At 52.9% G+C, this 26,904-nt stretch overlaps 1 protein-coding gene across 4 annotated transcripts in view; it reads left to right on the top strand.

Annotated features, from left to right (window-relative positions):
• Positions 1–836: 836 nt before the first annotated feature.
• CPSF1 (cleavage and polyadenylation specific factor 1) overlaps positions 837–26,904 on the top strand; it is a 61,570-nt gene continuing 35,502 nt past the window's right edge. For all 4 annotated transcript variants that reach the window (XM_073680135.1, XM_073680134.1, XM_073680131.1 and 1 more), the window contains exons 1-18: positions 837–980; positions 14,784–14,928; positions 15,208–15,235; positions 15,329–15,462; positions 15,778–15,858; positions 16,895–17,046; positions 17,256–17,402; positions 17,697–17,836; positions 18,231–18,341; positions 18,786–18,879; positions 18,983–19,070; positions 19,359–19,481; positions 20,616–20,667; positions 20,853–20,947; positions 25,473–25,547; positions 25,651–25,731; positions 25,863–25,955; positions 26,035–26,124. In XM_073680135.1, the coding sequence (XP_073536236.1) occupies positions 14,785–14,928; positions 15,208–15,235; positions 15,329–15,462; positions 15,778–15,858; positions 16,895–17,046; positions 17,256–17,402; positions 17,697–17,836; positions 18,231–18,341; positions 18,786–18,879; positions 18,983–19,070; positions 19,359–19,481; positions 20,616–20,667; positions 20,853–20,947; positions 25,473–25,547; positions 25,651–25,731; positions 25,863–25,955; positions 26,035–26,124 (1,728 nt within the window). In that variant the 5' untranslated portion in view covers positions 837–980; position 14,784. The remainder of the gene's footprint in view (positions 981–14,783; positions 14,929–15,207; positions 15,236–15,328; positions 15,463–15,777; positions 15,859–16,894; positions 17,047–17,255; positions 17,403–17,696; positions 17,837–18,230; positions 18,342–18,785; positions 18,880–18,982; positions 19,071–19,358; positions 19,482–20,615; positions 20,668–20,852; positions 20,948–25,472; positions 25,548–25,650; positions 25,732–25,862; positions 25,956–26,034; positions 26,125–26,904) is intronic.

Here is a 26,904-nt window from a genome sequence, read left to right as displayed (position 1 = left end):
GTATACGGCTCATGATGGGGCCGAGCGGCTCCTCCGTGTATACGGCTCATGATGGGGCTGAGCGGCTCCTCCGTGTATACGGCTCATGATGGGGCCGAGCGGCTCCTCCGTGTATACGGCTCATGATGGGGCCGAGCGGCTCCTCCGTGTATACGGCTCATGATGGGGCTGAGCGGCTCCTCCGTGTATACGGCTCATGATGGGGCCGAGCGGCTCCTCCGTGTATACGGCTCATGATGGGGCCGAGCGGCTCCTCCGTGTATACGGCTCATGATGGGACCGAGCGGCTCCTCCGTGTATACGGCTCATGATGGGGCCGAGCGGCTCCTCCGTGTATACGGCTCATGATGGGGCCGAGCGGCTCCTCCGTGTATACGGCTCATAATGGGGCCGAGCGGCTCCTCCGTGTATACGGCTCATGATGGGGCCGAGCGGCTCCTCCGTGTATACGGCTCATGATGGGGCTGAGCGGCTCCTCCGTGTATACGGCTCATGATGGGGCCGAGCGGCTCCTCCGTGTATACGGCTCATGATGGGGCCGAGCGGCTCCTCCGTGTATACGGCTCATGATGGGGCCGAGCGGCTCCTCCGTGTATACGGCTCATGATGGGGCCGAGCGGCTCCTCCGTGTATACGGCTCATGATGGGGCCGAGCGGCGCCTCCGTGTATACGGCTCATGATGGGGCCGAGCGGCTCCTCCGAGTATACGGCCTAATATTGTGCGCAGGCGCAGTGACAGCAGTAATGGCGGCCTTGGCGCTTCCGCCTCTCATGGTCACGTGATATCCGGACAGCTATTAAGGGGCGGAGCCAGCATAATACTTGTATCCTGTTGTCATGGTGACAGCGGAAGTGGCGCTCAGGACCTGTGTACCCCGGGACTCTATGGCTGGCGGACCGGATATCCGGTCGGTGTGTAGCGGGATCTGCCGGCGGCGCCTGTGGTCGGAACAGAGGAGGAAACCGGAGGAGAAAGCAGGTGAGTCCGACCGACACCGGGCCCCGGAGAATACTGTACAGAGGGCACCGACAATACCGCCCCCCCCCCCTCCATGTACCGACAATACCGCCCCCCCCCTCCATGTACCGACAATACCGCCCCCCCCCTCCATGTACCGACAATACCGCCCCCCCCCCTCCATGTACCGACAATACCGCCCCCCCCCCTCCATGTACCGACAATACCGCCCCCCCCCCTCCATGTACCGACAATACCGCCCCCCCCCTCCATGTACCGACAATACCGCCCCCCCCCCCTCCATGTACCGACAATACCGCCCCCCCCCTCCATGTACCGACAATACCGCCCCCCCCCCCCTCCATGTACCGACAATACCGCCCCCCCCCTCCATGTACCGACAATACCGCCCCCCCCCCCCTCCATGTACCGACAATACCGCCCCCCCCCCCTCCATGTACCGACAATACCGCCCCCCCCCCTCCATGTACCGACAATACCGCCCCCCCCCCTCCATGTACCGACAATACCGCCCCCCCCCCTCCATGTACCGACAATACCGCCCCCCCCCCTCCATGTACCGACAATACCGCCCCCCCCCTCCATGTACCGACAATACCGCCCCCCCCCCTCCATGTACCGACAATACCGCCCCCCCCCCCCCTCCATGTACCGACAATACCGCCCCCCCCCTCCATGTACCGACAATACCGCCCCCCCCCCCTCCATGTACCGACAATACCGCCCCCCCCCCTCCATGTACCGACAATACCGCCCCCCCCTCCATGTACCGACAATACCGCGCCCCCCCCTCCATGTACCGACAATACCGCCCCCCCCCCTCCATGTACCGACAATACGGCGCCCCCCCTCCATGTACCGACAATACGGCCCCCCCTGATACCGTACGCCCCCCCCCCCCCTCCATGTACCGACAATACCGCCCCCCCCCTCCCCCTGATACCGTACGCCCCCCTGTACCGCTGGCCCGGCTGTCTTCAGAAGGTTCGCGTAGCCCGGAGCTACTCACAGAACGCCCGCTCTCCTGTCCCGTGGGCAGAATACTAACAATGGTTGGATCCAATTAAGTATCACCCCAAAAGTCAATCACATCTAGAGCAGTCCCAGCAGATACACAAGATGGTGAAATGACAGAGTCTTACCTTTCCGCTGGCTCGCCCGGATTAGAGCAGCTGCAATTTCAGGGCCGACAACCCCCACCAGTGTCACCCCGCTTTTTGTGGGCCCCCACAGAGAGGAGATAGAGACAAGCTTAGGAAGTGGACAGTCCATTGAGGTATGTGGCCAGAAGACCTGAGTGTCGCAACCTGGGTTCTCCAAATGTCTCGGTGGTTTCAGTGGTGGATCCATGGTGCCTTGGCTGCTGTCCTCTGGAGCCTCTGTACTAGGAGCGGGGTCCCTTCTATACCCACAGCTGTCTTTCAGGACATTATCCACAGGTTTGGGATGAGGTCATCTCTCATTGTTCGAGTGTTCAATTAACCTCCATATTTTGTCCTTAAATGTTTGCAAAAAAAAGTTAATTTTGCTACCGGGACTGATGCATTAGGTAGTCAGCAGGCATTCACCAAATTAACAGTTAACACGCGCTTTTGTCACGACTCTGTCTGGTATCTCAGGGCTCCTTCCCGGTCCCTAGTGCTAGGGGCGCCCTAGCTATCCCTGCTCCCCGGATTACTTCTAATGGTGAAGACCAGGGCCGTGGAGTCAGAGCCCATTTTGGTAGAGTTGGTATAAAATGGACCGACTCCGACTTCTAAAATATATAATACATTGGGTGCAGTAGTTCAATGCAGAATGTGCTGTAAATGTTTTCCTAAGAATTTGGGAAAGTGATGAAGTGTCCTATAAATGTCTGTTCTGTTCCTGATCTCGGCTTTTAGTTGAGATCTGTGCTGCACTTTATGTACACGCTCAGTAGTGATCAGGGCTTTGGCTTACTGACTCGACAGTCCTGGTGAAGACGCCGGGGCCACGTACCTTGCTGAGCTCCTGAATCCGCACCCAGTCTGTTTCCTCCCCCACCAAGGGAAGAGGGGAGTAGTAGTGTATAAGAATACACTAACAAGGGAGTACGTACAGGGATAAAGGAAAATACCAATCATAAAATATGCACTCACAGAGGAAAACACGGGGGAGTGAAGGAAGGGAAACATCAAAATATTATGTACAGCCCCAACAACCCCCTTATGTACAACGCCATGGAATCAATGGCGCTATATAAAATAATAATAATAAAAATAGGAGAAGGATAGGGAAAACCAAATAAGTCTTAGATAAATCCACCTTATGTCTCCTCAAACAACAAAACTCCTCCAGCTCCTGAACCATGCAGCATGAAACCAGCTCTGGCACTTCCTGATGCCAGAGCCCAGAATATGTAGGAGAGGGGAGTGGTCAACACTGAACAGCTGAGAGCTTAATGCACCTAAGATTTCAGGAGCTCTCATCTGAGCAGATTAACCCCTGCACTGCTAGAAGAAACCTACACCGTTTAATATGATGGCAAAGTGCTTCTAGTCGGTGCAGAAGCTATCAGACGCTGCGATCTTCTGGCTCCTCTGTCACGGTAAACTTGTGACAGTACCCCCCACCCTTCTACAAGGGACCTCTGGAAATTCAGTGCCAGGTCTATTGGGGTGTGCTGTGTGAAAAGACCGTATGAGCCTGACCGCATGGACATCATATGCTGGTACCCACATCCTCTCCTCAGGACCGTAACCCTTCCAGTGTACCAGATACTGAAGAGATCGAGGAACCAGGCGAGAATCAACGATCTTGGCAATCTGAAATTCCACATTTTCCTCTGACAGCACCACCTGATAGTATAACCGGCCACCAAGGACAGGAAACCTACTGAATAAAAGGTCGGCACCTCTTCTCCGCATCAGTGTAGGTTCCCTCAAGGACAGGAAACCAAAGTGAGGACGGTACCGAACATTTGACTCACCCAGGTCTGTGTGGTGTCTGCCTAGGATCCAGGATACTGGCAGGTCTGGAAGCTCCACCGCCGGCCAGGAGGTTGAGGGTGGGCGGTTGCGTGCAGGCGGAGACCTCATTGCTGAAAGTCTCCTGCCGACACGCTGTACTGGGGCGCGCAGGATGGCGTGCCCAAGGTCAAGTACGCCAGAGATGTGGCGCCCAGGTCTGCGCAGCGCGCGCTAGTGATGTATGCGGCGCTCCCGGAAAGCTGTGATTCTGGTGGCTGTAGCTTCGGCTCAGTCAGTGACATACAGGCATTGTCCTGTAACCCACCCGCTTACAGTTTACTGAGGTTTGGATTGTCTTAAGACCAGACCCTGCCTATCTCCAAAATTCCATAGAAGCCGGGGAGGAATGGAGGAAGGGGCCGGAGAGTGGGCTCGCCGCATGAAACCAAGAATATCCGAGCCGCCCAGGATCAGGTGCAGCGGTCAGCTCAGGACAAGAATCTCCAGCGAAGGGCCAGGCAAGTACAAAACGGCAATGTTTATTTCATATTGATAAAATCAGGTACGTGAGGGGTCTCGGGAGTCCCCAAAACCAACTGCAGTTCAGCATCTCCTAATTAACGATGTGTGAATATATTACCAAGACTGAGTGCACGTCGTTAACCCTGTGTTGTCGGTGTTCTTCCTGCGGGGAAAAATGAAATGATTAATCATGAGTATTGCAGGACGAGGTCGTGCCTGATATGTAATATGTAAGCCGGGGGGGATCTGGTGGTCAGGGTAAAGATCCAGAAGGATCCCCTGCCGAGTATTTTCCTTCTACGATTCCCTCCTCGATTGGGCATGGCGACTTTCTATAGCTCTGAATATTAGGATATTGTGTCCATCATCCAGAAATACTTACCGCTTCTCAATCAGGACCTGCTTGACTTCATGGAGAGCACAGATGTCCGTTTTTCTGCAGAAAAGGCTCCAACATTAGGAATTGCTGTCCCCCAGCTCGCTGTAGTTAGACCAGCTGGAGCCCTCAGATAGGCGGCCATCTGTACAAAGCTTCTTTGGTCTACAACCAATCACAACCTGTCCTTCCCTTCCGGCGCGGGGCGCGCCTTCCCTGGGCCTGGTCTTATGAAGTGCGGTATCCGATAAGCTGCGGTTTATGTCACGTACGATATGTTGGGTGCACCGTGACCCCTCAAGAAGCCGTCAGACCTCTGATGCCACCAGAAAACGGCTGTAGGAATCTCAGCAGTATGTAAACATTTCCCACAATGCCATGGAGGGGATGTCTCAGCTTTACAATTTACGGGAATAGAAAGTCGCCATGCCCAATCGAGGAGGGAATCCTAGAGGGAAAATACTCGGCAGGGGATCCTTCTGGATCTTTACCCTGACCACCAGATCCCCCCCCCCCCCCCCGGCTTACATATTACATATCAGGCACGACCTCGTCCTGCAATACTCATGATTAATCATTTCATTTTTCCCCGCAGGAAGAACACCGACAACACAGGGTTAACGACGTGCACTCAGTCTTGGTAATATATTCACACATCGTTACTTACCCCCTTTACCCCCGAGGGTGGTCTGCACGTTAATGATTGGCCAATTTTTACAATTCTGACCACCGGCCCTTTATGAGGTAATAACTCTGGAGCTTCAACGGATCCCGCTTCCTTACAAGGACTGCCCCCTTGTATAAGTTGCTCAGAGGTTCCGCCTCCCAGACCCGTTACAAAAGGCATGAGCCTGATCCCTGTGTCTGGGACACCGTTAACCCTGGAAGGCACGTGGCCTGGAGACCACGTCTGGGGAGCCTTAACCCCTTTACCCCCGAGGGTGGTCTGCACGTTAATGATCAGACAATTTTTACAATTCTGACCACCGGCCCTTTATGAGGTAATAACTCTGGAGCTTCACCGGATCCCCCCGATTCTGAGATTGTTTCTTCGTGACATCTTGTTCTTCATGATTGTGGTAACATTTCTTCTATATCACTTGCGCTTATTTGTGAAAAAAAGGAAATTTGGTGAAAATTTTGAAACTTTGAATTTTTATGCCCATAAATCAGAGAGATCTGTCTCACAAAATAGTTAATAAATGACATTTCCCACATGTCTACTTTACATCAGAGCAATTTTGGAACCAACATTTTTTTTTATTAGGGAGCTATAAGGGTTAAAAGTTCCCCAGCGATTTCTCATTTTTCCACCAAAATTTACAAAACCATTTTTTAGGGTCCACATCACATTTGAAGTCACTTTGAGGGGTCTATATGACAGAAAATACCCCAAAGTGACACCATTCTAAAAACTGAACCCCTCAAGGAGCCCAATACCACATTCAAGAAGCTTATTAACCCTTCAGGAGCTTCACAGGAATTTTTGGAATGGGGAAGAAAAAAAATGAACATTTAACTTTTTTCACAAAAATGTTACTTTAGACCCCAATTTCTTTTATTTTCACAAGGGTACCAGGTGAAAATGGACCCCAAAAACTTATTGTGCAATTTCTCCTGAGTACGCCGATACCCCATATGTGGGGAAAATACAGTGTTTGGGCGCACGGCAGAGTTCAGAAGGGAAGGAGCACTGTGTGACTTTTTGAACGCAAAATTGGCTGGAATCGAGAGCGGACGCCATGTTGCGTTTGGAGAGGCCCTGATGTGCCTAAATAGTGGAAACCCCCCACAAGTGACCCCATTTTGGAAACTAGACCCCTAAAGGATTTTATCAAGGGGTATAGTGAACATTTTTAACCAAAAGGTATGACAGAATTTGATAACATTAGGTCATCATATTGAATAAGTTGTCATCAGTCTTGAGCGCAAGTGCTCGCTACTTGAGTTTGCATCGGGTACTCGGGTATGCACCATGTATCGCGGGTGCTGGAGAGACATGCTCGAGTCCCCACCCGCATGTTTCATGGTTATTAGACACCCCCAAAAAAGACATGCGGGGATTGCTCATGGATGGCAGGCAATCCCCTCAAGGTTTTTTTGGCCGCGAAGCATATGAGGCGGAGACTCAATCACCCGCGATACTCATTGCATACCCGAGCACCCGATGCAAACTCAAGTAGCGAGCACTTGCGCTCAACACTAGTTGCCATATCGTCATCGTGGGTTGTCTTTTTTATTCTGTTCCGCGTGTGGTAAAATTGATAAGGCAGCTTTATTCTTCGGGTCAGTACGATTACAGCGGTACCTCATTTATATAGTTTTTTTTATCTTTTGCCGCTTTTACACAACAAAAATGATTTTCTAGAAAAAATTATTTTTTTGTATCACTTTATTCTGAGAGCTATAACTTTTTTTATTTTTCAGATGATGGAGCTGTATGGCGGCTTGTTTTTTGCGGGACAAGATGACGTTTTCATTAGTACCATTTTTATTTATATTCGTCTTTTTGATCGCGTGTTATTCCATTTTTTCTTTGGCGGTATGATGATAAAGCATCGTTTTTTGTTTCGTTTTTTATTTTTATCTTTTCTAAGGCCTTCTCCGCTTCAGAAGTCCATTCCCTGGGATTTGCTCCTTTGCGGGTGAGCGCGGAGATGGGAGCAGTCCGGTTGGAGAAATGAGGAATGAAGAGGCGGTAATAGTTTACTAAGACCAGGAATCGCTGAATCGCCTTCAACCCCTCCGGTCGGGGCCACTTTAAGACGGCAGACACCTTCTCGGGATCCATCCGCAGACCAGTCTCGGAGATAATATAACCCAGGAATGGTAGAGAGGTCTGCTCAAAGAGGCATTTCTCAAATTTAGCATATAGGCTATTCTTCCGCAGCCTTAGCAGAACCTGACGAACATCCCTCCAGTGTAAGGGTAGATCCGAAGAAAAAACCAAGATATCGTCCAGGTACACCACCACGCAAGAATACAGGAGATCATGGAAGATGTCGTTAACTAGCTCCTGGAAGACGGCTGGAACATTACAGAGACCAAAAGGCATCATGCGGTACTCGTAGTGACCATCCCGGGTGTTGAATGCCGTCTTCCACTCGTCTCCCTGGTGGATCCGGACCAAATTGTACGCTCCATGAAGATCGAGCTTGGTAAAGACCTTCACGCCTTTAAGGTGGTCAAACAGCTCTGAGATGAGAGGCAGGGGGTACTTATTTTTGATGGTAATCTGGTTAAGGCCCCTGTAATCAATACAGGGATGTAGAGAGCCGTCTTCTTGACGAAGAAGAATCCTGCTCCAGCCGGAGAGGTGGATTTCTGGATAAATCCCCTAGCAAGATTCTTTTCTATGTTCTCAGACAAGGCCTGGGTCTCGGCCAACTACAAGGGGTAGATACGCCCGCTGGAAGGAGAAGCACCAGATACCAGGTTGATGGGGCAATCATATGGCCTATGAGGTGGTAGTGTCTCCGCTTCCTTTTTGTTAAAGACTTCCGAATAGGACCAGTAGGGTGCCAGCAGACCAGGTAGATTAGTCGGAGTAGACGGGGGTCGAGCAGGATGAACCTTGACTAGACAGGACTCATGGCATTCCTGACCCCAACGGAGCACTTCACCAGATCTCCAATTCAGGACAGGTTCATGTCTTTGTAACCAGGGTAGACCAAGCAAGATGGAGTGAGAGAGACCGGACAGCACATGAAAGGAGATCTTCTCCGAGTGCAGCATTCCCACCTGAAGGGTTACTGGCTCTGTGACAAGTAAGATGGTCTCCAGAAGAAGCCTCCCATCCACGCAGGCAACCGCCAACTGTTCAACCAGACGTACGGTGGGAATCTGATACCGCTCCACAACGGCCTGTTGAATGAGATTCCCAGCGGCTCCGGAATCCAGGTGGGCAGTCTCGAAGAAGCGGGTCTCACCTCTGGAAATAGAAACAGACAGTCAAGGACAGAGAGGATTTACTCTTGCCTATGACGACCTCTCCGAGCGGTCCTAGACACTGGGACCTCACCGGGCAGGAACGGATCAGATGATCTATACTGCCACAGTAGAAGCAGCTCCCCTCGGCTCGGCATGTCTCCAGATGAAACTTGACCATCTTGGTTTGGTCAGTTTGCATAGGCTCAGGCGAACACGCCCTGGGAATTGCTGGTTGCGAGGCTGGCCTTTGGAATGTTGGAGCGAGACGTGGAAATCTTCTCTCCCGGGTAGTCTCCTTAGCACGTTCCAGAAAACCGATGTCAATCTGGGTATCTAATGACTCCAGGGTGGAAGGAATGTCATGTCCGGCTAGCTCATTCTTGTTCCGTCCGGAAAGACCCTCCCAAAAGGTGGCCTCGTTGTTCCAGGCTGGTTCGGAAACTGATGGCATACTGGCCTACGGTGAGACTCCCTTGGCGGAGGAGAAGTGAGGAGGCAGTAGAAGATTTTAGTCCGGGTTCATCGAAGACCTTCCAGAAGGCAGCGAGGAAAGCCAGAAGATCGGACACCAGAGGATCCCCTCTTTCCCACAGAGGGTTTAGCCATGCCAATGCCTCCCCGGTGAGGTGAGACATGATGAATGCCACCTTGGCCTGGTCGGAGGTGAACTGGTGTGCCAGCCAGGAGTTCAAAGTTCAGCGTGCACTGATTTATGAAGCCCTGACATAGGATGGGGTCACCACCAAAACGTGGAGGAGCAGAAAGCCGGGGTCCAAAGCCGGATTCCACAGCGCCACTGGGTTGAGGTGCCGCTCGGCTAGAGACGGACATAGACAGGGTGGACAGCGTGTCCAGGCGGGAGTTGACAGTCCGCAGATAGGATAGTTTCCTGTTGGGATCTCTGACGTGAGTCGTCCTGGTACAGGTCAGAGAGCGAAGGAGCCTGGGGGCCACCGGGTTCCATGGCCTGTGCAAACTGTTACGGGTTCGTGTGGTGAAACTTCTGTGCTGCAGTGCAAGGAGGGACCAGAGGGGTGTGACTAAGTGCCTAGTCGGACCGACCCAGGTCACACGGCGGCTGTCGACTCCGTGAACCAGGGAGGGACCGGGCAGGTGGACCAGGTGCCACTCTGGGACCGACCTTGTGTGAGAGCAGGTGACTCCCACGGGTCAGATGACAGAAGCTGACCGCTACAGCGGATGAGCACGGCAGGAAGGCTGACGGGTGGTCCAGGTAGATAAGCTGGCAGGTACGGCAGATAGCCAGACAGGCGTTCTGGGTAGGCAAGCAGGCGGGCACGACAGGTTACTTGGTAGGTGCTCCGGGTTGGCGGGCATGGCAGGTGACTGGCGGGCAGAACTATTAGACAGACTGGCGGGCTGGACTGACAGGCAGCGGGACCTGAGGGCTGAAGCAAGTGTTAGCTCAACAACCTTGCACAGGCACCTCCATTTTGGAGGAGGTGCCTTATATAGAAGTCCTCTGGCCATTGGCCGGGGACTCTATAGGATGGCGCGCGTGGCCCCTTTTAAGAGGGGGAGGGAGTGCGCGCCCTAAGCACAGTGCCCGGGAAGGTGCGTGCCACAGCAGCAGGGGAGCAGGAAAACGCCGGACCAGGACCACGGCGGTGAGGGGAACGGCGTCTCTGCCCGGCAGGAGGCAGAGACTCTGAAGCTGCACCTTCTGCAGCTGCCTCCAGAGCGACTGTCACACCTGACACATCCGTGACATGGAGCCATGGTCTCTTGGCTACTGTCCTCTAGAGTCTCTGTAGAAGGAGAGAGGTCCGTTTTAAACCCACAGCTGTCCTTCAGGCCATTATACACAGGTTTGGGGGGATGTGGGAGGAGATAATCCCTCATTGTTAAAGTGTTAAATTAACCTGCATATTTTGTACTTGAATGATGGCAGAACAGTAAGCTGCAGGGACTGGTACAATAGGTAGTCAGCAGCCATTCAACAAATTAACAAACATCAACTCCACCTACAACAAGAGTCAACGTTCAGGCTCATATGAACAATAAGTCATGTTCCTGGGCCTGCTGAATAATACGCCTGGCATAATTAAGAGTAAACGCGGTTTCATCATGCTGCACATCCGCCCTTTACTGATAATGCTGCATGTCAGGGACTTATATCCCAAATATCACAGAGCTCACAGGCTGGGAGTCACGCAGAACCCAGGTTATCGGACTCTAACACTGAGCGTATGGCAAATACACCTCCGGATTCCAGCACATAGAATCTGTGTATATACCCCCATACGATCCCTGCTAACTCCACGATAACCCCCACGCTACTCGCTGCCACCACCAATCTGTTTTTAAATACAGGCCTGATCGGACGCCTGCTTTCTGGTAGCGTATATGGCTTCGGGGGAGGCACGATTACAGAACAGAAGAAACAGAACTATTACATTTTATATTTAATCTAAAGGGAGGCAGTGTTAATGAAAAAATATACAAACCATTTTACAAAGGGGACAAAACAATACCGCATATACAGTCACAGAAAATAAAAAGGATTAACAGAAGAACTTACTATATACCGATTGCAGAGACTATTCAGGTTAGTCGAAGGAGAGCACTTCGAGTGGCCGTTTCCTGAACGGGGTCCCTGCATACTTGAAAAATGTATCTCTCTGCATGAACCCAGATAATTTCGCTGGATCTTTTATCAGCCCATGAGTCCCACCCACACCTGGGCAGGGTTGTGGGCTGGTCTCAACCCTTCATGATTTTATGAAATCCCCAACTTATGCGATAATTCCTCGCCGGATGGTTTTATAAGTTGGAGATTGACGCCATATTTTTATCGAGATTTAATCTTTCCTTAGAGACCAAACATGACATAGCTGTTGTCAGTTATCTGGTCACTGTGGATTTATGGCTCATAGGCAGGTACCACAGATATGAAAAAGTGTGCATATTCTTCCCCCACCTTGCCCTGGCGATGAGAATGTACATCTCATCCCTATTGGGTTTAGTGTCCAGCATATGTGTGGGTGAAAGGAATGTGCACCTGTGAAGGACAATGCTATTCTAAAGAGTGTGAGATATTCCCTTTGACCCATAAAGGGGTTTTCCCACAAACAAAAGTTCATTTTAATCATTCTGTCTGATCGTGTACAGAAATACATACAGAATCTTAATAAAAGCTAAAATTTTATTAATACATGAACAAAGAACACAAAGCCATATAACGGGGAAGGAAAAATGGGATGGGAAAGAGTAAAAACAGAGAAACAAAAAGGTGGAGGGAGATGGATGCGCAATTCATTGATATATATGGTGTAACATATTGTCAATATTCACTGTGGTGGGGGAAGTGGTACGCCTTTGTATGGGTGGGTATTCACTGTGGTGGAGGGGAAAGTGGTGCGCCTTTGTATGGGTGGGTGTTCACGGTGGTGGAGGGGAAAGTGGTGCGCCTTTGTATGGGTGGGTGTTCACGGTGGTGGAGGGGAAAGTGGTGCGCCTTTGTATGGGTGGGTGTTCACGGTGGTGGAGGGGAAAGTGGTGCGCCTTTGTATGGGTGGGTGTTCACGGTCGTGGAGGGGAAAGTGGTGCGCCTTTGTATGGGTGGGTATTGCGCCTGGCACATGAATTGTATTCATCTTTCACGCTGTGTTTATCATCAATCAATGGTGTTTTTCTTCATACAAGTAAGTTATGCTTTAGGGATTCTTGCTGGCAGCGGGGGGGTGCAGTATGAGTGGGTGGTGTGGGTAATCCGCGGGGGGGGGGGGGTGCGGTATGAGTGGGTGGTGTGGGTAATCTGTGGGGGGTGCAGTATGAGTGGGGGGTATGGGTAATCTGTGGGGGGTGCAGTATGAGTGGGGGGTGTGGGTAATCTGTGGGGGGTGCAGTATGAGTGGGGGGTGTGGGTAATCTGTGGGGGTGCAGTATGAGTGGGGGGTGTGGGTAATCTGTGGGGGGTGCAGTATGAGTGGGGGGTGTGGGTAATCTGTGGGGGGTGCAGTATGAGTGGGGGGTGTGGGTAATCTGTGGGGGGTGCAGTATGAGTGGGGGGTGTGGGTAATCCAGCAGTCTGACCCTGTCTAGTTTAAGGTTGGTATAATTATGATACGCACACACTCCACATTTATGTATGCACATATGGCTCTGTATCATCCAATAAATCTTTATTCAATCATGTTTTATATAGTCATGGTATAAATTACGATTAATAGGTATTATGAGATAGGTATTTGTATAATATATTGGGATTTGTGCAATAATAAAGAATGTTCTCCCCTTTTTATGATTTGAGTTATTCTTAGCCTTTCTTGTTTTCTGAGTGATAAATATACAGATCTATTTTGCACCACATGGCGTTTTTTTGACAATGTTACATGTATATCAATGAATTGCGCATCCATCTCCCTCCACCTTTTTGTTTCTGTTTTTAGTTTTTCCCATCCCATTTGTCCATCCCCCTTTTATATGTCTCTGTGTTCATGTATCAATAAAATTTTGGCTTTTATTAAGATTTTTTGCCGAAGTTTGAATAATTTCTGTAGGATTTCTGGTTGTTGTTTTTGTAGGCGGTTTATTGCATTTATTATACGTCGGTATTTTTTTTTTTTATATAGGGTTTGTCAGGGAAATATTGAGGATTATTGAAAGTCTGTCATAGATATTGACCATTTCTCCCTTATTCTCCTTTTGGTCGGTACAAAGCTGTCTCCATAAAAATCTCAGCAAAAAGCCCCAGTTAACACAGTCATGAGTAAGAGCTTACACAAACAAATGCCAGCCAAGAAGTGTTATCACTTAGTTAAGTGGCAGACGCAGGGGGTAATTAGTGGAGGATTGCAATAATTTGTGTGTAACTATTGGAGCTTGCTTCCCGAGCTTAAAAAGAAATCTATAGACCCTTCGACTCTGAAACAAAATATGGAATATTGTATGTTCCATGCGTCCGACAATAACGGGACCTATATTTTTAGTGGCAGGGACAGCTGAGGAGCTTATACATAGTTTCTCATTGCTGTAAGCAAAATCGGGAAGCTGTAGCGCAAAAACACCAGAATAGCAGACTGCAGCTATGTGACATGTGGTCTCTAAATGAAGGTAAAATCATAACTGGAAAAATGGCGTAGTTTGCAAGCTTCTGCGATCAACGAGCGATGAGTTATTGTAGAAGTTAGTGTTTTTAATAAACATGTACAAGCTGGAGACCGGCCCACATGTCACCACAAGAGGCGTGTGGCCAGATCTCCCCTTAGGTATAAGGGAACCCATGGAGAATAGAAGAACACTCATTGCCAGGGGGGAATAAGAACTATAAGCAACGGGTCACGTTCGATAATGCTCAAATCAAACTGAGCATTAAACGCTAATTATTGCAATCCTGCCACTAATTACCCCCTGCATCTGCCAGGGACAAGATGCTCACATCTTAACTAAGTTATAACACTTCTTGGCTGGCATTTGTTTGTGCAAGGCCTTACTCATGACTGTGTTAAAAATTTCAACACAAAGCCCCAATTATGGAACAGCTTTGTACTGACCAAAAGGGGTATAAGGGAGAAATGGTCAGTGTCTATGACAGACTTCAATATTTCCCTGACGGGGTTAATTTTTAAAATTCACTTTTGTTTGTGGGAAAACCCCTTTAACAAGCTGTGTCCTGTCTATATGCAATACACATCTTAATTCAGTCACCTGGCCCATATGTTAAACGGTGTCTATGCATCAACACATGTCTCTATGGTTGTCCAATTCTCTGAAAAGACTCCTCCTGCCTCAATTACCTGTCAGTTGTATAGCACTTTTTCCTACAAGAAGCTCTTGCATGTTAATTAAGCTGGTTCAAATTTAATTTCCTGCCTGTATCAGTCTATTGTCTAATCCTACATCTAAGAGTCGGCTCAGGTTGCAAATGAGGGAAGGAGGGAGGGGGCGAGTGACTTCAGAGATTTAATATTTTTTGACATTGCACATTCGCCCCGTACGAACACTGCCCCCTCCTGACCAGTCCATCCTGCCAGTAGCTTTTATGTTCATTCCTCCTTGCTGACTGTTTCCTTTCCACTTCAGGATGTACGCTGTGTACCGGCAGGCCCATCCCCCCACCGGGCTAGAGTTCTCCATGTTCTGCAATTTCTTCTCTAACACTGAAAGGAACCTGGTGGTGGCTGGAACGTCTCAGCTCTACGTGTACCGCCTGAACCATGACGCTGAGGTGTGTCATCGCCTGCCGGGGTGCTGTGCGCTCAATGGCCCCCATCCCCTGTGTAATCTGTATATAGAGGGGGCGTCGGGGGAGAGCGCCCTCTGCTGGAGGTGTGGGGAGCGCCGGCTCCTCTCTCTGCCCCTGTATCACCACTATATATGACACAGGTGACAGTGCCCCATTCCTCCTGTGGGGGCGTTCTGTCCCCCTCTCCACTGTGCCAGCCTCTGTGGTGTCAGTACCCGCTGCCGCCTCCACCTCCTCATGGTTTGTGCTCTTGTTTTTCAGAGCTCCAGTAAAGGGGAGAAAGCCTCAGGTAAGGTCGCCCCCCCCGCTGCTGACACCGCTGACCACCGTCCCATCCCCCCCATCCTCCTCCGCTGCTCATGGTGCCCCCTTGTGTTCACAGACGCGAGGGGCCACAAAGAGAAGCTGGAGCTGATGGCCTCCTTCTCCTTCTTTGGTAATATCATGTCCATGGCGAGCGTTCAGCTGGCGGGAGCCAAGAGGGACGCCCTGCTGCTCAGCTTCACGGATGCCAAGGTGAGCCGGCGAGTGTGTCCGGGGCGGGCTGCTGGGAGGCGCCTGCGGCTCGGGTGGGCCACTGGGGGGAGGTGCCTGGGTTGGGCCGCTGTGATGCGGGTGCCTCCCCCCAGGCGGCCCACCCTAGACAGAGGCGCATCACAGCGGCCCACCCCAGAAGCCTCCCCCCAAAGAGACCCATCCCAGATGCGGGTGTCTCCCCCCAGGCGGCCCACCCTAGACAGAGGCGCATCTGGGATGGGTCTCTTTGGGGGGAGGCTTCTGGGGTGGGCCGCTGTGAGGCGCCGCTCATCACCATGTGCCTCGTCTCACCAGCTGTCCGTGGTGGAGTACGATCCAGACACCCACGACCTGAAGACCTTGTCCCTCCATTACTTTGAGGAGCCGGAGCTGCGGGTATGTGTCCGGCACTGATACCGTGGGGAGCCAGGAGCGCCTGACTACACCTGTGCCACGATTCTGTACAGAGGGGTGTGAACCCTGAGGAAGTGCGCCACATGATGGAGGAGCAGGGAACACCTGGCTACTGGGTGTGGATGTAGTATTGTCCTATCTGACATCGCTGTGCAGCCCCTGTAGGTGACGTGCTGGGGCTGGTGGGATGTTGTGCGGCACCTGTAGATGGGGTACGCTGGGGCTGGAGGGATGTTGTGCGGCCCCTTGTAGATGGGGTACGCTGGGGCTGGAGGGATGTTGTGCGGCCCCTGTAGATGGGGCACGCTGGGGCTGGCGGGATGTTGTGCGGCCCCTGTAGATGGGGTGCGCTGGGGCTGGAGGGATGTTGCGTGGCCCCTGTACATGGGGTACGCTGGGGCTGGTGGGATGTTGTGCGGCCCCTGTAGATGGGGCACGCTGGGGCTGGAGGGATGTTGCGCGGCCCCTGTAGATGGGGTACGCTGGGGCTGGAGGGATGTTGTGCGGCCCCTGTAGATGGGGTACGCTGGGGCTGGAGGGATGTTGTGTGGCCCTTGTAGATGGGGTATGCTGGGGCTGGAGGGATGTTGTGCGGCCCCTGTAGATGGGGTACGCTGGGGCTGGAGGGATGTTGTGCGGCCCCTGTAGATGGAGCACGCTGGGGCTGGAGGGATGTTGTGCGGCCCCTGTAGGGGGTACGCTGTGGCTGGTGGGATGTTGCGTGGCCCCTGTAGATGGGGCACTGTGAGGCTGGCAGGATGTTGCGTGGCCCCTGTAGATGGGGCACGCTGGGGCTGGAGGGATGTTGCGCGGCCCCTGTAGATGGGGCACGCTGGGGCTGGAGGGATGTTGTGCGGCCCCTGTAGATGGGGCACGCTGAGGCTGGCGGGATCTTGTGCGGCCCCTGTAGTGGCACGTGGGGGGTGGCAGACTGTCATTACATTGGTTACTCTCTCTGGGTGGCTTCTGCGACACTAGGGGATTATCCCCCCGGGGGTCTTCTCTTCTCTCTCTTCAGGATGGCTTTGTGCAGAACGTGCACATCCCCAAGGTTCGGGTGGACCCCAACGGCCGCTGCGCGGTGATGCTGATATACGGCACCCGGCTGGTGGTGCTGCCCTTCCGGAGAGAGACCCTGGCCGAGGAGCACGAGGGGCAGATGGCCGAGGGGTAGGTGCAGGCCTGGGACCCATGTGTACAGTGGGGAGGCGGGGGGGTTTTGACCTCCTGGGGGGTGGGGGGGGGGTCTCGTCATCCTGGGTGACCCCTGTGTGCAGTGTGGGGGTCTCCTGTTTACAGTGGTGGATCCATCTACCTTGGTGACTCCTGTGTACAGTGGGGGTCTCGTCCTCCTTGGTGACCCCCGTGTCTCACCGCAGGCAGAAGTCCAGCTTCCTCCCTAGTTACATCATTGACGTTCGTGAACTGGACGAGAAGCTGCTGAACATCATCGACCTGCAGTTCCTCCACGGCTACTACGAGCCCACCCTGCTCATCCTGTTCGAGCCCAACCAGACGTGGCCGGGGTAGGTGGCACTAAGCAGCGGGGGTCCAGCTGTACTTTCTCTGTGGAGCGGGGGGGGGGGACCTGAATTTACGTTTCCTGTAGGGGGAGGGGCTGGGTCCAGCTGTTCGTTCCCTGTAGGGGGAGGTGGTGGTCCGTCTTTGCGTTCTTTGTACTGGAGTGGTCCGGTTGTATGTTCTCTGTGGGGAGAGTGTGGACCTGACCTTACATTTTCTGTAGGGGGTGTGTGGGTCGGTCTTTACGTTCTCTGGACTGGGGTGGTCCGGCTGTACTGATCTGTCCGCTCTCTCCGCAGCCGCGTGGCGGTGCGTCAGGACACCTGCAGCATCGTGGCCATCTCGCTGAACATCCTGCAGAAGGTTCACCCTGTCATCTGGTCGCTCTCCAGTTTGCCTTATGACTGCACTCAGGCCCTGGCCGTGCCGAAGCCCATCGGTGAGTGAGGGGCCGCGTCTCTGGGTCATGTCGGAGGGGCATCTCCCTGTGAGGCTTGTCTGGCGGTAAGGTCGGGTATAGAGGACGGGTGTGGGGCAGCACCTGGACTCTGGTTCTGGTACATGTTAGTGAGCCCATCAGGTGGTTGTGGGTTTGCGTTCTGCCCGGTTTGGCTGTGCGCTCCACTGTAGGCTCCGCGCTGACAGTCAGGGACTGTGAAGCTCGAGCAGCGCCATGTATGGTGCCATCTGTTCTGGAGACCCCCAGCGCCTGCCCAGGGGCATGTAGTCATGGAGTTCGAGTGTGGGATGTTCTTGTAGAGTGATTATGCCCAGAGGGGTCTGCAGTAGTTGTAGGGTCGGTACTCAGGGTTACTCCTCTTCTTCTTCTGCAGGTGGTGTTGTCATCTTTGCCGTAAACTCGCTGCTTTATCTGAATCAGAGCGTCCCCCCGTACGGCGTCTCCCTCAACAGTCTGACCAACGGGACCACCTCCTTCCCTCTGAGTAAGTCTTCTGCTCCTTCTCACCCTGCCAGCTTCTGTGCCTCGCCCCGTCTGCGGTGCCACTGGTCCTGGCCTCGCCCCGTCTGCGGTGCCACTGGTCCTGGCCTCGCCCCGTCTGCGGTGCCACGGTCCCCCCTTTCTTCCACCACTCCAAGTGGCACAGGCTGCCATTCCTGCACCAAACCTCCCTCTTTGCTGCTTGTGTGCCGCCGGCCGTCGCGGTCTCTCTCGCTCGGGCCCCGCGTGCCGCCGGCCGTCGCGGTCTCTCTCGCTCGGGCCGTCGCGGTCTCTCTCGCTCGGGCCCTGCGTGCCGCCGGCCGTCGCGGTCTCTCTCGCTCGGGCCCTGCGTGCCGCCGGCCGTCGCGGTCTCTCTCGCTCGGGCCCCGCGTGCCGCCGGCCGTCATATCTGTTCCCCTGTGATGTCTATATCTTTCTTGTCCCACAGAGCCTCAGGACGGCGTCCGGATCACTTTGGACTGTTGTCAGGCCACATTCATTTCATATGACAAGATGGTGATTTCCCTGAAGGGCGGTGAGATGTGAGTGCAGGGGAGGGCTGCCGCCGGGGCTGGGCCGGGGAGGGCCGGCTCTGCCCCTGGGGTTGTGCCTGCGGTGTGACCCTGATTCCTGTGTCCCCTCCAGTTACGTCCTGACTCTGATCACAGATGGGATGAGGAGCGTTCGCTCCTTCCACTTTGACAAGGCGGCAGCGAGTGTCCTGACCACATCCGTGAGTATCCAGAGGGGGGAGAGGATGGGGTGCTGATGAGAGAATGGGGTGCTGATGAGGAGAGAGGATGGGGCTCTGACGAGGAAGGGCAGCGACGATGTGTTTGCAGTTCTGTACGATGTGTTGTCACTGGTGTGAAGGTTGGTGGGAGGCTGCGTCTGCAGTGGAAGCGACGGCACATGTGGGGTCTCTGCGGTGCAGTGGGTATTAGTGCACCTCAGATGCAGGCGATGGTGTTGGGGGCTGTAGGGGGTCTGACTGTGTCTGACTTTCTTTTGCTCACTGCAGATGACTCTCATGGAGTCAGGGTATCTATTTCTGGGATCCCGTTTAGGGAACTCTCTACTGCTCCGCTACACAGAGAAGGCCCAGGACAGCCCCTCAGGAAGCACCAAGGACCCCGAGAAGCCGGTGAGTGCCGTATCCTGTGCGGTTGTACGTGCGGCTAGGACGTTCATTTCAGATACTATCCCCGTATGATGGGAGGATGACCCCCTGACCTCTCCGGAGCGGTGCCTGTGCCCCCCCCCTCCCCTCCTCGGGCTCTCCGGAGCGGTGCCTGTGCTCCCCCCCCCCCTCCTTCCTCCTGGGCTTTCCGGGGCGATGCCTGTGCCCCCCCATCTCTCCGGAGCAGTGCCTGTGCCCCCCCACTCCTTCCCCCTGGGCTTTCCGGAGCGGTGCCTGTGCTTCCCCCCCCCCCCCCCCCCCCTCCCCTCCTCGGGCTCTCCGGAGCAGTGCCTGTGCCCCCCCCCCCCTCCTTCCCCCTGGGCTTTCCGGAGCGGTGCCTGTGCTCCCCCCCCCCCCTCCCCTCCTCGGGCTCTCCGGAGCGGTGCCTGTGCTCCCCCTCCTTCCTCCTGGGCTTTCCGGAGCGGTGCCTGTGCCCCCCCTCCTTCCCCCTGGGCTCTCCGGAGCGGTGCCTGTGCCCCCCCATCTCTCCAGAGCAGTGCCTGTGCCCCCCCTCCTTCCCCCTGGGCTCTCCGGAGCGGTGCCTGTGCCCCCCCTCCTTCCCCCTGGGCTTTCCGGAGCGATGCCTGTGCCCCCCCCCCCCCCCCCCCCTTCCCCCTGGGCTTTCCGGAGCGGTGCCTGTGCCCCCCCCCCCCCCTTCCCCCTGGGCTTTCCGGAGCGGTGCCTGTGCTCCCCCCCCCCCCCCCCCTTTCCCCCTGGGCTTTCCGGAGCGGTGCCTGCGTCCCCCCCCCCCCCTTCCCCCTGGGCTTTCCGGAGCGGTGCCTGTGCCCCCCCCCCCTTCCCCCTGGGCTTTCCGGAGCGGTGCCTGTGCTCCCCCTCCTTCCCCCTGGGCTTTCCGGAGCGGTGCCTGTGCCCCCCCTCCTTCCCCCTGGGCTCTCCGGAGTGGTGCCCCTCATATCCTCCCCCGCCTCTCTGGAGCCCCTTTTTCCTGCTTTTCTACATGATGCACAAAAGGATTGGGTGCTTGCATTCGGCCGCCGGCTCCTATATCCCCCGATATCCTCTGTCTGGTGCCCCCGTACACATCAGGTGGTCCTCTGCATGGCGTCTATAGTGATGGCTGCCATTCTTCATTTCTAGGATGAACCTCCAAGTAAAAAGAAACGAGTGGACGCTTCTCTCTTCCGACCAGGTGAGTGCACCATATGTCCGCCTCTGGCTCAGCCGCCCCGTCCCCTGCAGCCGGTGGGTGCTCACGGTGCCCCTGTACCTCACGGTGCCTCCCTCCCCCGGTGCCTCCCTCCCCCGGTGGCCCCCGTAGCTCCCGGCGGCCCCCATACCTCCCGGCGGCCCCTGTAGCTCCGCTCTCTCTTGCAGGCAGTAAGGTGGTGGCGCTGGACGAGGTGGATGAGATCGAGGTGTACGGGAACGAGATGCAGTCGGGCACTCAGCTCTCCACGTACTCCTTTGAGGTGAGTGAGGGGCTTCTCGGGGGAGACCCCGGCCCTGATGGTGACAAGTAAGAGGTGATTATGGAAAGTAACAATCAGATTCCCTCTGCAGTCTTATCACACACTGACCTCCTGTGACCTCATGGGCTTTTTCCTGCACCGCATTTTGACCCCTTTGCGTGACCTTTGGATGATTTGGTGTCATTAGATTGGTTAGAAGTTAATGGACGCTGTGCTGTGATTGGCTGCTGTGGGCAGAGAAGATTCTCTCATCCAGCTTCCATGAAGAGTGGTGGTGTCCACAGCGTTCAATCACAGCACAGCTTTCATGTTACCACAGAAGTGTTAGAAGTGAAAGCTGCTCTGTGATTGGTTGCTGTGGGGGGGGCAGAGGCAGACTTTCTCTTGGACAGAGTTGATAAGAGTGTGGCGGCGCTGTGCACTATGAATGCTGCCAGGATTTAGGGCTTGTGGTGGGTTAAGCTTCTGTTTCTAGCAACGTGATGGAAATGGCTGCAGGGGGTGTCTTAATTCACCCAACATCTACAGTCTTGTAGTGAAGGAACATAAGGAACTTCGTTAGAAAAGTGTATTCTGCATACTGTGGTAAAGCTAGAAGATCGGGACAAGTCGTGGGCTCCACGTGTCCTGTCTGTGTAGAAGACCTCCAACCATGGTGGGAAGGGAATGAAGAGCTTTGCTTTCTGCCGATGATCAGGAGGAACCGCCATATCATGGTGACCACGAGTACTGTTGTACATTCAACCTTAAGAATAAGAAGCAAATTATATACCAGGACCTCCCGTCAGCGATTCGCCCTGCCCAGGAATACCTGACCCTTCACCTTCAGAGAAACCTGAAGATCCACCTGATCCAGAAGATTCAGGACATGAAGAGCAGGATGCTGATGTCACGCCAGGTGTGGGAAAGACTTAGTGCAACACCGAGGGAAGACGGAAAGGGAGCCCAGACTCTAGGGAAAGGGGGGAGTGGAGACCTCCTAGTCTGGTCTAGCATCACCCTGTCTCTACTACCATCCCTATATTGCCTCCTCAGCAATTGCCGCATACGTTCCTCGCCCTGTCTTCCCCTGGCGTATGGCTAGGGATGGGAGGAGATGAGCACTAGTCGATCTCCACTAAACTCCAGACAACAAGGGTAGACAAACAGTGGGAGATTGCTTAGCTTTAGATGACTCCAGACAAATGCAAACTCGGCATCAGGCTCCAGAGAGGACGAAGTACTGCTCCTGCTAAGCCTTCACAAGTAAAAATGAATATCTCCGGCACCTCTCGCTCAGACACACCTGGTATATATACACCCAGCCAAGGGAGCTAATTACCAGAGGGAGGTAGCCGCAAGGTCCTAGAGACAACCTCTCATCTAAAAAGATGTCTAATGCCAAACGTAGAGATCTCCTGCAACCAACTGCAGGGCGACGGTCTGTCACCTCTGATACACCCGTTACAGCTGACTAAGTCCAAGTCCAAACCAGCCACGGCTTTATTCACAGCTCGAATTAAATGATTGTCAGGGACTTGGACCTTCCTGAACATTCTGCAGAACTTTTAGGCTCTAGACTAAAGGAAGAGAACCTGCTCGCGCCTGGTATCTGTATTTCATGGTATTGAAGCAGAAAAAAGGCTGTGCTCTGGTGTATTGCAGTGATGTTCTAGGGTTGATGGAAAAATGTAAGATTGAAAATAATGTGAGCGAGTGGAAACTCTGATTCATCCAAAGAAAGTCTGAAAGCTGTGCTAGTGCACAATGGCAGCGCGTATGCTTCAGCGCCTACATGGCATTCTGTGCACGTGAAGGAAAGCTATGGGAACTTTAGACTTTATTCTTCTATAAGAGAAATTAGATCAAAAGAAGATCCGCAGGCCTTCTATATGAGAAAAGGGATGGCGAGAAGATCTGCAGGCCTTCTATAAGAGAAAAGGGATGACTAGAAGATCCGCAGGCCTTCTATAAGAGAAAAGGGATGACTAGAAGATCTGCAGGCCTTCTATAAGAGAAAAGGGATGACGAGAAGATCCGCAGGCCTTCTATATGAGAAAAGGGGTGGCAAGAAGATCTGCAGGCCTTCTATAAGAGAAAAGGGATGACTAGAAGATCCGCAGGCCTTCTATAAGAGAAAAGGGATGACGAGAAGATCCGCAGGCCTTCTATATGAGAAAAGGGGTGGCAAGAAGATCCGCAGGCCTTCTATAAGAGAAAAGGGATGGCGAGAAGATCCGCAGGCCTTCTATATGAGAAAAGGGGTGGCAAGAAGATCCGCAGGCCTTCTATACGAGAAAAGGGATGGCGAGAAGATCCGCAGGCCTTCTATAAGAGAAAAGGGATGACGAGAAGATCCGCAGGCCTTCTATACGAGAAAAGGGGTGGCAAGAAGATCCGCAGGCCTTCTATAAGGGAAAAGGGATGGCGAGAAGATCCGCAGGCCTTCTATATGAGAAAAGGGGTGGCAAGAAGATCCGCAGGCCTTCTATACGAGAAAAGGGATGGCGAGAAGATCCGCAGGCCTTCTATAAGAGAAAAGGGATGACGAGAAGATCCGCAGGCCTTCTATACGAGAAAAGGGATGGCGAGAAGATCCGCAGGCCTTCTACAAGAGAAAAGGGATGGCGAGAAGATCCGCAGGCCTTCTACAAGAGAAAAGGGATGGCGAGAAGATCCGCAGGCCTTCTATAAGAGAAAAGGGGTGGCGAGAAGATCCGCAGGCCTTCTATAAGAGAAAAGGGATGACTAGAAGATCCGCAGGCCTTCTATAAGAGAAAAGGGGTGGCGAGAAGATCCGCAGGCCTTCTATAAGAGAAAAGGGATGACGAGAAGATCCGCAGGCCTTCTATAAGGGAAAAGGGATGACGAGAAGATCCGCAGGCCTTCTATAAGAGAAAAGGGATGAAGAGAAGATCCGCAGGCCTTCTATAAGAGAAAAGGGATGACGAGAAGATCCGCAGGCCTTCTATAAGAGAAAAGGGATGACGAGAAGATCCGCAGGCCTTCTATAAGAGAAAAGGGATGACGAGAAGATCCGCAGGCCTTCTATAAGAGAAAAGGGATGACGAGAAGATCCGCAGGCCTTCTATAAGAGAAAAGGGATGACGAGAAGATCCGCAGGCCTTCTATAAGAGAAAAGGGATGACGAGAAGATCCGCAGGCCTTCTATAAGAGAAAAGGGATGACGAGAAGATCCGCAGGCCTTCTATAAGAGAAAAGGGATGACGAGAAGATCCGCAGGCCTTCTATAAGAGAAAAGGGATGACGAGAAGATCCGCAGGCCTTCTATAAGAGAAAAGGGATGACGAGAAGATCCGCAGGCCTTCTATAAGAGAAAAGGGATGACGAGAAGATCCGCAGGCCTTCTATAAGAGAAAAGGAATGACGAGAAGATCCGCAGGCCTTCTATAAGAGAAAAGGGATGACGAGAAGATCCGCAGGCCTTCTATAAGAGAAAAGGGATGGCGAGAAGATCCGCAGGCCTTCTATAAGAGAAAAGGGATGGCGAGAAGATCCGCAGGCCTTCTATAAGAGAAAAGGGATGGCGAGAAGATCCGCAGGCCTTCTATAAGAGAAAAGGGATGACTAGAAGATCCGCAGGCCTTCTATAAGAGAAAAGGGATGACGAGAAGATCCGCAGGCCTTCTATAAGAGAAAAGGGATGACGAGAAGATCCGCAGGCCTTCTATAAGAGAAAAGGGGTGGCGAGAAGATCCGCAGGCCTTCTATAAGAGAAAAGGGGTGGCGAGAAGATCCGCAGGCCTTCTATACGAGAAAAGGGATAACTAGAAGATCCGCAGGCCTTCTATACGAGAAAAGGGATGGCGAGAAGATCCGCAGGCCTTCTACAAGAGAAAAGGGATGGCGAGAAGATCCGCAGGCCTTCTATACGAGAAAAGGGATGACTAGAAGATCCGCAGGCCTTCTATAAGAGAAAAGGGATGACTAGAAGATCCGCAGGCCTTCTATAAGAGAAAAGGGATGACGAGAAGATCCGCAGGCCTTCTATAAGAGAAAAGGGATGACGAGAAGATCCGCAGGCCTTCTATAAGAGAAAAGGGATGACGAGAAGATCCGCAGGCCTTCTATAAGGGAAAAGGGATGGCGAGAAGATCCGCAGGCCTTCTATAAGAGAAAAGGGGTGGCGAGAAGATCCGCAGGCCTTCTATAAGAGAAAAGGGATGACTAGAAGATCCGCAGGCCTTCTATAAGAGAAAAGGGATGACGAGAAGATCCGCAGGCCTTCTATAAGAGAAAAGGGATGACGAGAAGATCCGCAGGCCTTCTATAAGAGAAAAGGCTGAATAATTAATTTCCCATAAAGCTGCAGAATGTTCAGTACATTTTATATATAATATTGTGTATATTTTTGCTACAATAAAACCTTTTTTCTTTATCTCACTTGTACTCAATTTCTCGTGCGTTTTATGTAAAATCCACGCTTAATGATTTAAAGTAGAAGGACACATAAGAACCAGCTATTGGATATTGTCCCCTTCCCCGCCTGGCAATGTTGAAGGTTGTAATCTCTCATCTCCTCCAGGTGTGTGACAGTATCCTGAATATTGGCCCCTGTGCGATGGCCTCCATGGGAGAACCGGCCTTCCTGTCTGAAGAGGTGAGGCCAACCCTGTGCCCCCCAGTGTCACTGACCTTTACCCAGCGTACACATTGTGGTTATGCTGCTGTGGATGATGGGAGTAACAGTCCTGATTCTTCAGTTTCAGAGCAGCCCGGAGCCGGATCTGGAGATCGTCCTGTGCTCTGGATATGGGAAGAATGGGGCGCTGTCCGTCCTGCAGGTGATCGTAGGGTGAAGGTGGTGGCAACCAGAGGCTTCCCCCGAGGACATGGAGGATGTGGGTTGTGATCATGCAGAGGATGATGAGTCTTTTTTTTTTTTTTTTTTTTTTTTTTTTCTTTCCTCCCACAGAAAAGCATCCGCCCGCAGGTGGTGACCACGTTTGAGCTTCCTGGATGTCACGACATGTGGACGGTGATCTCTTCCCAGAGGAAAGAGGAGGAGGTTGGTGGTGGTAGTCTCATCGTCATTCTGTTGTCCTCATCCTCCGCTGTTGTGACTCTCGTTATCTTCTTTCTTCCAGCCCAGTGACGCAGAAGGAACGATGGTGGAGGACGAAGAGGAGAAGAACCGCCATGGATTCCTCATCCTGAGCCGTGAAGACTCCACCATGGTAAGTCATGGGACACTAGGAGTGGCGGTCTGCAGTCTGGTGGGGGGTCTTGTACTCTCCTCCAGAGGGTTGAGGTCCTGCAGTCTGGTGGGGCTCCTGTACTCTCCGTCTGGTGGGGGGTTCCCTTACTCTCCACCTGATGGGGGGGGTGTGAAGAAATGGCAGCAGAGAGACCCCGCAGAATCCCATCGCTGCCACCACTTGTGATGGATCCACACGTCGCCACCCGCCTGACGCCACAATTACGTCAAATGGAGCACGTGGTACAGACCTGCCCTTTGCACCTATGTGACGTTCCGCACCCCCTCTAGGATGCGTAAGGTCTGATTGGTACAGTTATACACAGACACCCCCTGTCCACACGGGTACAAGAAGGCACCAGGGAGTGAGAAGAGGTGGCCCACTCGGTCATTGATGTGGCACCACACTCGCTCACACCCCTTACAGGCTGAGAGGCTCCTTCACTAGCTCCAGTGAAGCAGGGCCTGGGAGAGCTGCCACTAGTTTCTATTACATATAACGGAATTATATCGGGCTAGAAACCAACCCGGTACCGTGTTCGTTGGACCGAACAATGGACATGAGAGTTCGTGGATTGAGAGAAAAGAGCAGCCCAAGGTTAAATTATGTATTTAATCGCCATAAGGGCACACTAGACAATACTCTATATGCTTAACCCTAGAACGCATGACCATAAAAATGGGTATTTTCAAAAAAGAGTTGTTATACCGAAAATGCCTGTAACATAAAAATAAATGAACAACTGGAAATGACAAACAA

The sequence above is a fragment of the Phyllobates terribilis genome, unplaced genomic scaffold, assembly GCF_046119375.1.
Source record: "Phyllobates terribilis strain yellow unplaced genomic scaffold, ASM4611937v1 Scaffold_4__5_contigs__length_816908805, whole genome shotgun sequence".
NCBI lineage: Eukaryota > Metazoa > Chordata > Amphibia > Anura > Dendrobatidae > Phyllobates > Phyllobates terribilis.
Note: the sequence above shows the minus strand (reverse complement) of the source record. Positions and strands in the feature narration are given on the sequence as shown.